Source organism: Heterocephalus glaber, unplaced genomic scaffold (genome assembly GCF_053883595.1).
Source record: "Heterocephalus glaber isolate CG9 unplaced genomic scaffold, H.glaber_assembly_v1.0 deba00001788, whole genome shotgun sequence".
Classification (NCBI taxonomy): domain Eukaryota; kingdom Metazoa; phylum Chordata; class Mammalia; order Rodentia; family Bathyergidae; genus Heterocephalus; species Heterocephalus glaber.
In genome coordinates, this window is record NW_028258471.1 from 1,500,932 (window position 1) to 1,514,334 (window position 13,403).

At 33.8% G+C, this 13,403-nt stretch overlaps 1 protein-coding gene across 10 annotated transcripts in view; it reads right to left on the reverse strand.

Moving 5' to 3' along the window:
- Positions 1–13,403, reverse strand: part of Fcho2 (FCH and mu domain containing endocytic adaptor 2) — a 111,545-nt gene that overhangs the window by 59,339 nt on the left and 38,803 nt on the right. For all 10 annotated transcript variants that reach the window (XM_087203159.1, XM_087203160.1, XM_087203155.1 and 7 more), the window contains 3 exons: positions 12,031–12,129; positions 11,244–11,340; positions 759–803 (listed from right to left, as the gene is read on the reverse strand). In XM_087203159.1, the coding sequence (XP_087059285.1) occupies positions 759–803; positions 11,244–11,340; positions 12,031–12,129 (241 nt within the window). The remainder of the gene's footprint in view (positions 1–758; positions 804–11,243; positions 11,341–12,030; positions 12,130–13,403) is intronic.

Genomic DNA, 13,403 nt, shown 5'->3' on the forward strand with positions numbered 1-13,403 from the left:
TTCAGGAAGCCTAGGCTCCAGACCTACTGATAACTTTAATATTGTAAAAAATTTATACACTATAACAAATCATTTTTCCAAATTCTTACATAGAGACTGGAAAAAACAGATTATTGTTTTCAAATTATTTCTATTAGCTCACAAAATGGGATATATAAAACATGAACAAAAACAGAAACCATCTTTTGGGTCTTATTCTATGAAAAATACCTAGTTAAACAGGAGTCAGGCTAGTTGCAGATTTGTCCACCAAGTCTACTCATCACCCATTTTGAATGATGGCAATATTCATATATAATAATTAATAAATGAAATGTTGCCCACTGTGGAATCAGGACTCTACATTAATGTGTGGAGATGGTTTTTCACATTCATGACATTAGAAAACTTAATGATGGATGTCAACAACAATCTGAATATATATTTGAAAACATACTGTATTTCATCTTTTAAAATACATACTTTGGGCTAGGATGTGGCTCAGTAGTACAGTGTACTTGCCTAAGATGCATGAGGCCCACAGTTCAATAATCTTCATCATAAAATATGTGTTTTAATACACTGATATTCCTTCAGGCAAATTTGTTGTTTAAATAACAATAGGCACTTGCAGGCCTTGAAACTACATTTTCAGACTTTTACATTATTCCACAGACATGCTGACACTATGGATGGCAGGCCCTCTTATAAGTTCTACAAACAGCACAACGAGCAAGGTGTCACATAAAATTAATACATTATACAAGTAGTTAACTTACCTTCAACTGCACTAGCAGGGTCACATTCCTCAAATTCAATAAGGCCTGAAGGGGGAAAAAAAAAAGCAACTTCTAGTAGAAAACAATTATCTGATAAATCCATTATACTACACTTTCATTAACTTAAAATTTAACTTCTAATACATCTTTCTAATGATTCTGTAATATGTTCTAGTGTTAACAGATAGGTAATTAAAATATCAGTAATAGTTTTTTAAAATTAAATAATCCCCAAAATGAAAAAGTCGAGAATAGTCTAATTTGACCACAATAATTTACTGAGAAACTTTTATATGTGATATCACAGAAAAGCACACAGAGAAATAACGTGTAGTTTCTGCTTTCAAGGTGTTTGCAGCACAGTTAATGAGAGAAAAAAATACAGTAAGGGGTAGCTGCTGAATCCCCCCTGGTTGTGCTCATGGGAAAAACAAGGGTACCAAGATAGTAAATATTACTAGAATATAAGATTAGGGCCTCATTTTTCCTATTCACCACTGTATCCTTAATTCTTAGACTAATAATGACTACGAAAAAAATGTATTTGTCACTTCCACCCAAAAAAGCTTTAAAGGGTCAGGAAATGACCCAATTAAAAATTTAAAGAGTTTATTCAAGCCCATTCTGGAAATCTGGAAGTTGAGAAATCATTTAATGAAAGGTCTTGGAGCTTGTTCTTAGAATCCTTTAGAGGCCTGTAACAGTTCACAATGAGATGAGGACAGACAGAGGATCAATAAGGGTAAAGAATTTAATTATGTGCACCTCATATTAAGCAACTTTCTCCTTGATCTTAAGATTATGAAAAGTCAATAACATAAATTACTAACAGCTTATTATGTACTATTGGCTTTTCTAAGAAATAATAAAGTGTGAGAATCTGAGAGTTTACCCAAAAAAGACAACCAGAAATGTGGTCAGTCAAAATTCTCCTACAGCTACATAGCACATTTTGTACCAGTAACTATTTATAAAATCTCTAGGCTATGGGCTTATTTTACAGAGGAGACAAAAGGCAAAAATAAAAACACACCAATGGCAAGCAAATTACATTATTTAAAAGTATTTTTTTTAAATTTAGGACTTTTACAACATCACTTTAGCAAATACGGTATACATAGAAAAATATTTTAAGATTTTTAGATGTCTTCATTTATGTGAAAATAGTGAAAGTATCCCTTAACTAGAAAATTAATCCCTTCAAACAAAAGTCTACAGTTTTCTTCAAAACCCTTTTTCCTAAAAAGATATTATCTTGATTAATTTTCCTTTATCTTTTCTAAATATCCTCTTAAAATCTATTTGAGACAGTGTCCAATAAAAATACTAAAAATGAAGACCATTTTAAAATATAAAATGCCAAATCCTTTCAAATCATAAAATGTATGTAAAATGAGTACCACTCACATAAATTTTTCTGTTAAAGGCAGAAATATCAAAAGTTTCCCATATAACAAAACCAAATATACTCTTTTTTCTATATAAAAAAGCCTTAAATTGTGCACTTAGAATACTTTTCCAGTAGCATATGCTCCACATGCTCCTTCACGTGGCAAGGGTTTGTGTGCCTGGCTCAGGGCCAGCTGACAGCTCAGCTGGATATCAATGCATATTCTGACCTCCCTTGTAACACGTCACTTTTGAACTGTTTCACAAGTGGAAAGTTTATTCAGCAATCTCCCTCAAATGCAGTCCATTGCCCATAGTTCTTCTATTTAATCATAAGACAAGTTATTGTTTTGACAGTACTGAGGCCATAGTGAGTCTTAATGAATAGTTTGCTACTACTTGAATTTCAACTGTTTTAGACTCAATTAATTCTGTTGTCAAAATAGATTACTACTGTTAGCACTTAGATTTTATGCTGGGTCACAAGGGCAATTTAGTTTGTATAAAAGTAAATAAAACCATTTTGGCTCTGTTTCTTGATGCTCTTACCGCACATTATCTAAAAATGCCACTGTGAGTTCAATTAAACTCACAGAAAAAGAACAACTACTCCAGAAGGTCAACATTTCAATGCAAAACCATTCTTAAATATGATCCTTTAATCAGCTGGTAGATATAAATTATTGCTATTTTTTCTATTTTAAAAAAGGCTAGCAACCTAATGAATTCATCCAAGTCTAATTTAGATCAAAATTTAAGAAATGTTAGATGAAGGAAAGCAATTCACTGAACATTAATCTTTAATCACCACAAATGTTTTGTGGAATGAGGCAGAATAAAAAATATGTGAAATATTTAATTAACAGTCTCTGCTGCTTTGGAATCAATCCTAAATATCAAGCTACCAACAAGGCAAGTTTGCAATTTTGTCAAGTTAAAAAGTGACTCAGAGCTCGGGATTTAGTTTAGTGGTTCCAGTGCCTGCCTCGCAAGTGCAGGGTCCCGAGTTCAATCCCTGGTACCAAAAAAAAAAAATTCAGTATGTCTGGACTATTCAAATCAAGTGTATTTCTGCACAGTCTCAACCTAAAGCAAAGATATCTAACTAGAGCCAAGGTCAAACATACAAACATGTTCAGACATACAAAGTCTAAAGACGGAATAGGAGGGATGGGGGTAGGGGATGACTAATAATGTAAGTCAATGACTGTATTTTTAAGCTTGTTCTTGGGCCTGAGGAATGTAATACAACCACATTCCCACATGCCTGGGATGATGAAGTAGGCAAGTTAACCCACAAAACAGCACCAAACTCAAACGTAGTGATACACAAAGGGAAGTTCAAGTTCTTGTTCCACCACTTGCTTACTGTCTGACTGCTTTGGACTAGGTTACTTTAACCATCTGAACTAGACTATCATTTATAAAAAAGGACTGATAGCAACATCATTTTTGTTGTCATACATGCTTTTTTTCTCTACATATGTCCATATAGTTTTTTTCTAAAGTTTGAAAGTAATGTAGAGGCAACACTGACATTTCATTACAAGAGTATCTATTTTAATAAAAGACTTATAGATCAATTTCCTCAATTCAGTGGTTCCAAATCCCAAAAGATATGAGAAACTCCTAATGCAGACTTCTCAACTGAATCATACATAGAATCACCTGCAGGACTTATAAAATCACACAATACTGGGCCTCAAACCCAGAGTGTCCTATTGGGAAGATTGGGGTGGTGCTCAGTAATTTGCATTTTTGTGGCAATGAAATCACATTCTGAGAACTGTACTCTTAATTCTGGGGCACTGCCAGACATTAATTAAGTCTAGACAGTGTTCCCTCAGGTACACTTTATCACCTGGAAATCTTATTACAAGATATAATCTGATTTGTTAGGTCTGGATAGGGTCTGAAATTGACATTTATAACAAACATCCAGGTCACTTAATGCTACAGGTTCTCCACAAAGACAGCACGATAAATCAGCTGAGGAGTGTTAAAATATAGTGGTCTCCCATGCTTGATCAATGAAATCAGAATTTCTAGGGTGACACAGTTTGTACATTTGAAAAAGAAAAAGATAAAAGAACAGAAAAAAATCTCCATGAATGATTCTCACATGTATCCAAGGCTGGAAAATCAGTGATGAGACAAATTTAGAAACTAGTCTTAAATCAAAGACTAGTTTTCAACCTCAGATTTCAGTTACCACAGAAGTCTTCCAAATTTTCATCTAGTTCTCCAAACACAGAATCTTAACACTGAAACCTAACTTCCTCCTACATCCAAATTTTGATTATCGCCCATCAGTTTGAAACAAGATTTCATTCTCTTCAATCTTGACTAAGAACCTTGTTTAATTTAAAAGTACTGTATTAATTTTAGCACTTACCTCAGTAAGCCTTCCCTATTTCAACCAAGTACAACTCTACCCATTAACCCTTGGAGTTATTCATGGCAAAATTCTTGGAGTGATAACCCACACATGCATTGAATAAGCTATACATACAGTGTTACCTCAGTTCATGAACTTAATTCTTTCCACAATTCTGGTAGCAAACCAAACTGGACAAGAACCAAATCAAATTCAATGGTTAGGTTTAATGTTGACCTTATATGAAAATTTGGTTCAGTTCTTGTCCAGAACACAGATAACCATCACCTCATGCTCCTTTATAACCCACTCCACTTGCCCCAAGGCAACCAGTGATTTGCTGACACTATAAATTAATTCATATTTTCTAAAATGTTAAAGAAATAGAATCACATACTATGGTTTTTTTTGCTTTTTTAACCCAGCATAATTATTCTGAGATTCATCCATGAAGCTACACCTATGAATAGTTCATTTTTAGTGCTGAGTAGTATTTCACTGGTCACACAACAATTTGCTTATTCATTCACCTGTTGGAGGACATCTGGATTGTTTCCAGTTTGGGGCTAATGACAAATCAAATTGCAATGAACATTTATACATGTCTTTGCACAGACATGTAATTTTCTTCTCTCTTGGGTAAATATCTATGAGTGGAATGGCTGAATCATACGGTAGACGTATGTTAAGATTTCTATGATTCTGGCACCTGCCTCGCAAGCGCAAGGTCCCGAGTTCAATCTCCGATACCAAAAAATGATTTCTAAGAACCACTAGGTAGGTTGTTTTCCAAATGGCTGTACTATTTTATACTGCCACCTGCAGTGCAGATGAATTAGTTTTTCCACATCCTTGGCAGTACTTGGTATGGTCAATGATTTTAATTTTAATAATTTTTCTAAGTATATATTATAGTTTTAATTTGTACATCCTTAATAACTCAATAATAAGCTCAGTATCTTTTCATATACTTATTTGCCATTGATATCTTTTGTAGTGAACTATCCAAACCTTTTGGCCATTTTTTTACACTAAAATGCATAATTTTTTATTTTGAAATAAATTATAAATCCTTTGTCCAAAAGTTTTTTTGTATCTGTATGAACCAATGGATACTTATTTTATTCTTTGGATTATAATCCAATATATTCACTACTTATTACTTGTTGAAGTCATTCCAGAGTTAATCACTCAGAGCTTTTCAGGCTGTCATCTATGTCCTTCTAGAACTATAAAACTTCTAAGCCAGGTGCTGTAGTGCATGCCTGTAATGCACTCAGGAGACTCAGGTAGGAGGATCGCCACAAATTCAAGGTCAGTGAGTTTAAGGCCAGCCTGAATGATATAGCAAGGCCTTGTCTCAAAAAAAAAAAATCAATCAATCAATCAATCAAACTATAAAACTTCTGCTAAAAAAACCAAGAACATTGTGACCTTGAGTTAGGCAAAGCCTTCTTAGATATGATGCCAACAGCATACAAAAGAAATTTTGTAAGATAGACTTCATCAAAATTAACTTTTATTCTTCAAAAATTACCATAAATAAAGAAAAACCACAGACTAGGAGAAAACATTTAACAAATATCTGATATATGGCTTATATGGAATTAATATTTTAAAAAATCCAATTTAAAAAGATCAGATTTGAAATACTGTTGGACAAAGAAAATTACAAATAATCAATACACACATGAAAAGATGTTCAATTTCACTGAGCAGTAGTCATTACAGAAATGGAGATTAAAAATCACAATGACCCAGCCACCTGGGATGCTGAGGTCAATACTTTACAAGTTCAAGGCTAGGCAGGGCAAGTGAGACCCTGTCTCAAAATTTTAAAAAAGGGCTATGGTGTGACTCAGTAGTAGAGCATGGGCCTAATATTCATGTGGCCCTGGGTTCAATCTCCAGCACTAAACACACACACACACACACACACACACACACACACACACACACCTCACAGTGGGAGAATCAATATAAACTTCCTAGAATAACTATATTCAAAAGACGCCTAATACTGTACTAAGTGCTGGTAAAGATAAGAAAAAAGTAGATTCTTCATGCACTGCTGGTGGTAACAGTAAAGTGCTGCAGCCACTATGGAAAAGTTTGGCAGTTTGTTAAAAAGTGAAACATAGTCTCTCCACTCCTAGCATCTATACAAGAAAAATAAAAGCTTACGTCTCATAAAGACTTGGGGCTTAAAGTTCATAGCAGCATTATTCGTAATAGCCCAAAGCTAATGCAAATATCTATTAACAGGTAAATGGCTATCTGGGAGTGGTGGTGCACACCTGTAATCCCTTAGATTTAGGAGGCTGAGCCAGAATTGCCATGAGTTCCAGGCCAGGCTAGGCTACATAGTGAGTTCAGGATCAGCCTGAGCTACACAGAAAGACCCTGTCTCAAAAACCTGAAAGAAGAAACTTAAAAAAAAAAAATCAGATGAATGGCTAAACTGTGGTTCATCCATGCAACAGAATACTACTCACCAACAAAAAGGAGCAAATTCCTGATACCTGCAATAATGTGGATAAACCTCAAAAATATTACGCCAAGTGAACCCAGACACAAAAGATTACACATCTTATGATTCCACTTTTATAAGATTTCTAAAGCCAGGGATGGTGGCACGCACCTGTAATTCCAGTACCCAGGATGCTGAGGCAGGAGGATCACCATGAGTCTGAAGGCTAGACAGTGAGTTACTTGGGGGATTTTGCTGAGTTCACTATAATCTCTTTTCTCTAAGAAATGCCATCTCCTCAAGTGAAGGATGTACTATAGCCATGGTTTGAGTTTGGTTCTTTTTAAGTACTAAACCTTGTCCTTGTTACTACTATACACACAATGCTTACAAATTGAAATCAGCTCAGATATTTTATTGTTTTCTATTTTTTCAGAAGATTTATACATTTACTAACATTTTAATGGCTCCCTCAAATTAATGAACTAAGATGCCTTTAAACAAAGCCTGCTCAAAACAGTCTAATATTTCACAATTTAGGATTATTATTATGAGGATCAATTACTGTGCTGTGATAGGAGTATAGGTGCAGTTTGTGCAGGAAGTCAGATTAAATGAGTTCTGAAAGCAAGAACAGCATAATCTGCTTTCTGACAAGGCTATATCAGGAGCTACACAATTCTAATGTATTATGGCATACAATCTGCTACTGTACTACACAAGAAATGTATTCTCTAACACACTGGGTGTAGGGACACTTTCTGTAAAGGGTCAGATAGTTTCAGACTTCATGAGCCATACAGTCTATCATAACTACTCAATTTTGTGACTGCAGTACAAAAGCAGCCACAAACAATACATACATGAATTTCATATAATTTTCTTAGGTTATAAAAGATTACTTTTTTTTTTTTGGTATTGGGGATCGAACTTGGGTCCTTGAGCTTGCGCAGCAGGCGGCGAAACCACTGAGCTAAATCCCTGGTCAAAAGACTACTTTTTAAAAATTTTTTCTGGATAAAGATAAGGGCAAAAGGCTCTACAGGTTTGGCATTATACTAAATCTTCTAAAGGTCTTGAAAGATGATCATTAGATTATAATTTTAAATGATCATCTTTGTTCTGTAATTCATAATAATATACCTAATATAAAAGCTAAAATATTCTAAATATTGAATCCATTAATCTTGTTTAGGTATGCTGACCACAGGAATCTCATTTTTCCATTTTCTTTTTTTTTCATTGTTTTTTATGTCCACCTTTCTGAGGCCTTTGATGATACAAATAATCTGTATCAACTGTAAAGATCTCTATCTTTAAAGTTCTCAGAAACCTTAAAATGGAAGCTATAAAATCTGTCATTGTCATATAATGAAAATATAGACCACCTTTTCAACAACCCTTTTATTAAACATATTACATTACTAGCCCACTAATTTTTATTTTATTTAAGTTATTCAACCTTTTCTTTTTTTTTTTTTGGTACAGGGATCGAACTCAGGACCTTGCACTTTCAAGACAGGCAGCAGCACCACTGAGCTAAATCCCCGTCTCAACCTTTTGGTTCTTATAAGCAGAAATTTGCTAAACTTTTACTAAAGTTATATGAAAAGCAGAGAGTAAAATTAGCAGGATGACTGTAAAATAGAAAAACATTAAAATATGAATCTTAATCTCTTTTGGAAAGTGAAATACATAATAATGGCTAGGACTAGTAGGGTAGTATCATTAGAATATAAAAGGATATTTAAAATTAGAAAACACCTGTTTCTTCATGAATATTTCAGACCACTCAAAACATCCACTTACAGTGACTCAACTTCCAGGCAGTAACAAAAAAATCATCATATGGAGATTTTGCCAAAAAAATGTATACACATAGGAAAAAAAAATTGTATAGTATTGTAATAGTAAATTTGAGACAGCATGAAATTAATTCAAGAGGTGCTCAAAATGGTAGCCAACTGTTGAAAAACATCATTTTATTTTTTTCCTAAAGAGTGTATACATTTTTTTGGTGAACTCTCTATAATTATTAAAATATCTCAATGAGTAGGGAAAAATTTTAGTATGCTCAATGCATTTGATTTACAAAGAAAAACATAAAAAGTGACACGTTTTATATTGCCATAGACAGACTAAAGATTAACACATTTCCGCCTGCTTGAACCACCAGTGGTACATGCATGACTGTCCCATCGGATGGGACAAACAGATCTAATCACTTTTATTGGTCTTTTTACTAATAAAATTAATGAAAAGCTGCCAGATGGAATAGTCATGTATGTACCAACCAGTGGTTCAAACTTCTCAGCAGCAGGACATATGAATTTCAGCCCCATCTCAAACATGTTAAATAAAGTCATTTTTGGCACCATGGGTTAACTTTTAAGTACACAAATTTCAAAAAAGAACTGGGTCTCACTTTCTTGTAAAAAGCTGTGCCCTCTAGAACTAAAACTAGTTTAGGTAGGAACTCATCCACCAGAGGGGGGCCTTATAAAACAAGAGAAATAAAATGTTAACAAAAATAAAGTTCAGAATATATCTTAGATCTTAACACAACCACACACAAAATTTTGTGTATGTTTCTCCTTCTGAGAACATAAAATTCCTGTCATTGTAAGGTGTCCCTGGACTTGCTTGTTTAGGTTGTCCAAAAACTGAATAAATACATGAAAGACCATCCATAGCAACTTCACCAGACAAGTAAAATACATCCCTTCTGCTCTACTCCACACAAACCCCTTTTATTAATTTTAAAAAGTTCTAGGATCTTTTTTTGAAACCAGTCACAATATCAATAGTCACTTTAAACAGCCACCTAATTCTAAGTTTAATGATTCTAGGAAAGCACATGTCATCACCATTCCTGGACTCCCTCTTACCTCCTACCATTTAGATAATATTAAATACTTAACGTCCCAATAGCTCATGTAAACCTCAAATAACCCCATGAGGCAGGCCATACTATTATACCCCCTTTACAGTTGAGGGAACTGAGACTTAAAGGGCTCACTACTGGTAAAGAGCAAATGACAAATTACTGTACTGCACAAGGGACAAAACACATATGACCTATAGATTTAGAACTTAAAAGGAGTCAAGCAGTGAGCCTAAGGGGTAGCTCTGCTATGCCGTCACTTTAAAAACCTAACCCATGGAAGAGAATTTCTAAGACACTTGGGTAAGCTTTAAGTTTTTCAGAGAGAATATATAAGTAGGTAGGCAGGCAGAACATAATGAATAAAATGGTTCAGCAATCCTTGTGTAATGAGTTAGCAAAATTTCTGAGAATTAACAAAATTTCAATTCACCTGTAATTCTATATTAAAGGAAATTAGTGGCATGTTTTGATAAATTCAATATATTTCTATCTGGTGTGGTAGCACATGCCTATAATCTCAGCACTCTTGTAGGCTGAGACAGATCCCAGTCTGAGCTTAAATTTAGTGAGACTCTGTCTCAAAACAGTTATTTTTTTAAAAGGAGATGGCAAACAGCATGATCCTGGCACAGACACGTGATGATCAGTGAAACAGAACAGAGGATGCAGAAACAAGCCTAGGCAGATTCAGTCATCTGATCTGTGACAAAAGGTCCAAAACTGTATGCTGGAGGAAAGTTAAGACCTTTTAACAAATGCTGCTGGGAAAACTGGATACACACATGCAAAAGATTAAATTTGGGACTACTTCTATCATCACATAATAAAGTAAAATCAAAATGGATCAAAGACCTGATTATTAAAATACAAACAATCTGTTGGGAGATAAAATAGGTAAAACTCTGGAAGGTATAAGCACAGGTACAGACTTTTTGAACAGAACCCCAACTGCATAAGAAATAACACTGAGATTCAACAAATGGGACTATATCAAATTAAAAAGCTTCTGCATAGCAAAACGAAACAACCAACAAAGTGAAGAGACAACCTATAGCATGGGAAAAATCTTTTGTCAGCTACTCCTTGGACAGAACACTAATATCCAGAATATATAAAGAACTAAAAAAAAAACCTCCAATAAAAAACTCATTAAAAATTGGACAACTGAAATAAACAGACATTTCCCAGAAGTACAAATGACCAATAAATACATAAAAATGTTCAGTATCTCTGGCCATAATGTTATTTGGTTCAGGTATGTGATATAAAGTCAAAACTACCTCTCACAGACATGAATTTAAAGGCAAATATTTGTTATTAGATGGAAAATTAGAAAATGTTTCCTGCAGCGTATCACCTTACCAGGTCTTTCCTTTCCAGTGCCTTTTGACTCAGAAAATTTCTGTATCAAACTTTCAACTGTAGTATTAGCCATGTTATTTATAAATTCTTCATGGACCTATTAAACCAGAATAAAGATAACATTTTCCACAAATATTTTTACTCTACTTCAGATAAAAGCTATTAAACATTTTGGATGCAAGGGCAGTTGAGAACTTTCATTTCCGCAGTCAACTTGCTGTTACCTAACTCACAGTGTTATCAGGTCTGTGGGGAACAACCACTGCTTACCTTCATCCCTTAAGATATGGCCTCACAGCCTTTGAAGTCAAGGCAGTTTCCTGTTCCCATCTCTTAAGTGTTTTAGAAACAAAATTCTTGTGATAATTAAAACTTGTAAGGACAATGAAAATAGTCTTAGACTTCATCTTTCTGTACTGAATTTCAACGCACCCCAAACTGTCATAAACTTCTTTTAAATTTCTAGTACATTTCAAAATTTAAGTTCTCTTACTAAAAGTTGCTGTCCTCAACTTAAAAACAGTAAAACTTGAAAAAAGAATATTCAAAAATTAATAACTTCAAAATTTTAATGTAAAGTGAACTGAACACAGTTTAAATTTTAAAAAGCAATTTGAATTTTCATGCTTGGCGGCCAAACAAAAAAATACGTAACTACACATTCTTTAGCTGAAATAATTTAGAATCCTATCTATGAGTTTTAGGCAGTGTGATAAAATATTTATAAAAAGCCATAAATACACATAAAATTTTCATAAATCAATTCATCATAAAGGAAAAAACTTACCTGGCCTATCTGTAAATGAATTTCTTTCATTGCATTTGACAAGGATTCTATAATTTCTTTTATGTGAATGAGATGAGTTTCTTCAATATCTTGAAATTTCTGGGTAGCAAATATATGAAGTTATATACCTACTATATATAAATACAAATATACATTCTGTAACCAAAAAGTTTTAGAAAGCACTTCAATATAGATAACCAGACGAGATCCGGTGCATTCAGGGTGGTACAGCCGTAGACAATATAGATAACCAAATTAAGCAAGCTTCCATTATTGCATAAGATTTAACAATGCCTTTAGACAAACACTTCTCTAGCAAATAAACTGAAATACAGCACTGAGAAAAGTTAAATTTTCATTTTGGCATTTGCAAAAGAACTATGAACTTTTTTAGAATTTGAAGATACAAGTTAATAATCATGATTAAAGAAAAAAAAAAAGGCAATTCAGATGAGAATGGCGGTCCCAAAGCCAAAGAAGAGTTTCCAAAGCTGAAAAACAATTAGCTTCTGAAGACTTCATAATCTGCCAAACATTTCAAAATGATTTCTGAATCCTTGAAATGTTAATACAATCTCCAAAACATGTAATCTGTGTTCAAAGAAATTTGGGAGAGCCTGTGCACTGTATCTCAGCAGTTCTCAATGGAAGGTAAGGATATATCAGATCACTAGGGAATGTTTTGAAATGTTTGAAACAAAACATATAGATCCTCTAGAAACATATGGTAAATGGAAGTTGAATGAGGTAAGAATGTTGTTCAAAAAAATTTCCCAGTTACTGTAATATTTATTTCCTAGACAGAAAGCCACTGCTAGCCTTGGCTTTACAATAAACCTATTAAAAACATAAATACTGAAGTAACAAAACTTGTTTAATTTTGCTTCACCAAGCATTTTCTCAATTTCTTTGACCTCACAATCTTTTTTTCTTTTTCCCTGAACATTAACATCTCACAGAATAATACTGTTCCTCAAAACAGGGTCTGAGAAATGCTGAGCTACCCAGTTTCAAACAAAATACATTTGTCATTTTCTACCGCACAAACCTGATTATCCTTTTTTTCCCCTCAAGTTAAATCAGTTCTAAGGAATCTGCCTACCTGCCTTATTTTTTCCAGTTAGCTTGTCAAATTAATTTCCCTCACCTCATAATGTCCACATTTCTTCAGCACTGAATCACATGATCAGAAATCCCTAAGCCACATGATATCTACATGTGTGTAAGTGGTATAAACTCCTAAAAAAAATCAATAATGGCAAAATTACAGTTTTGGCAGTAATATAAGAGTCTAAAAACTTAAGATCAATTTTATTCATTTAAAACAGTGCCTGTCAGTGATTAACTTTGACCAAGCCAAAGAGAATAACAGT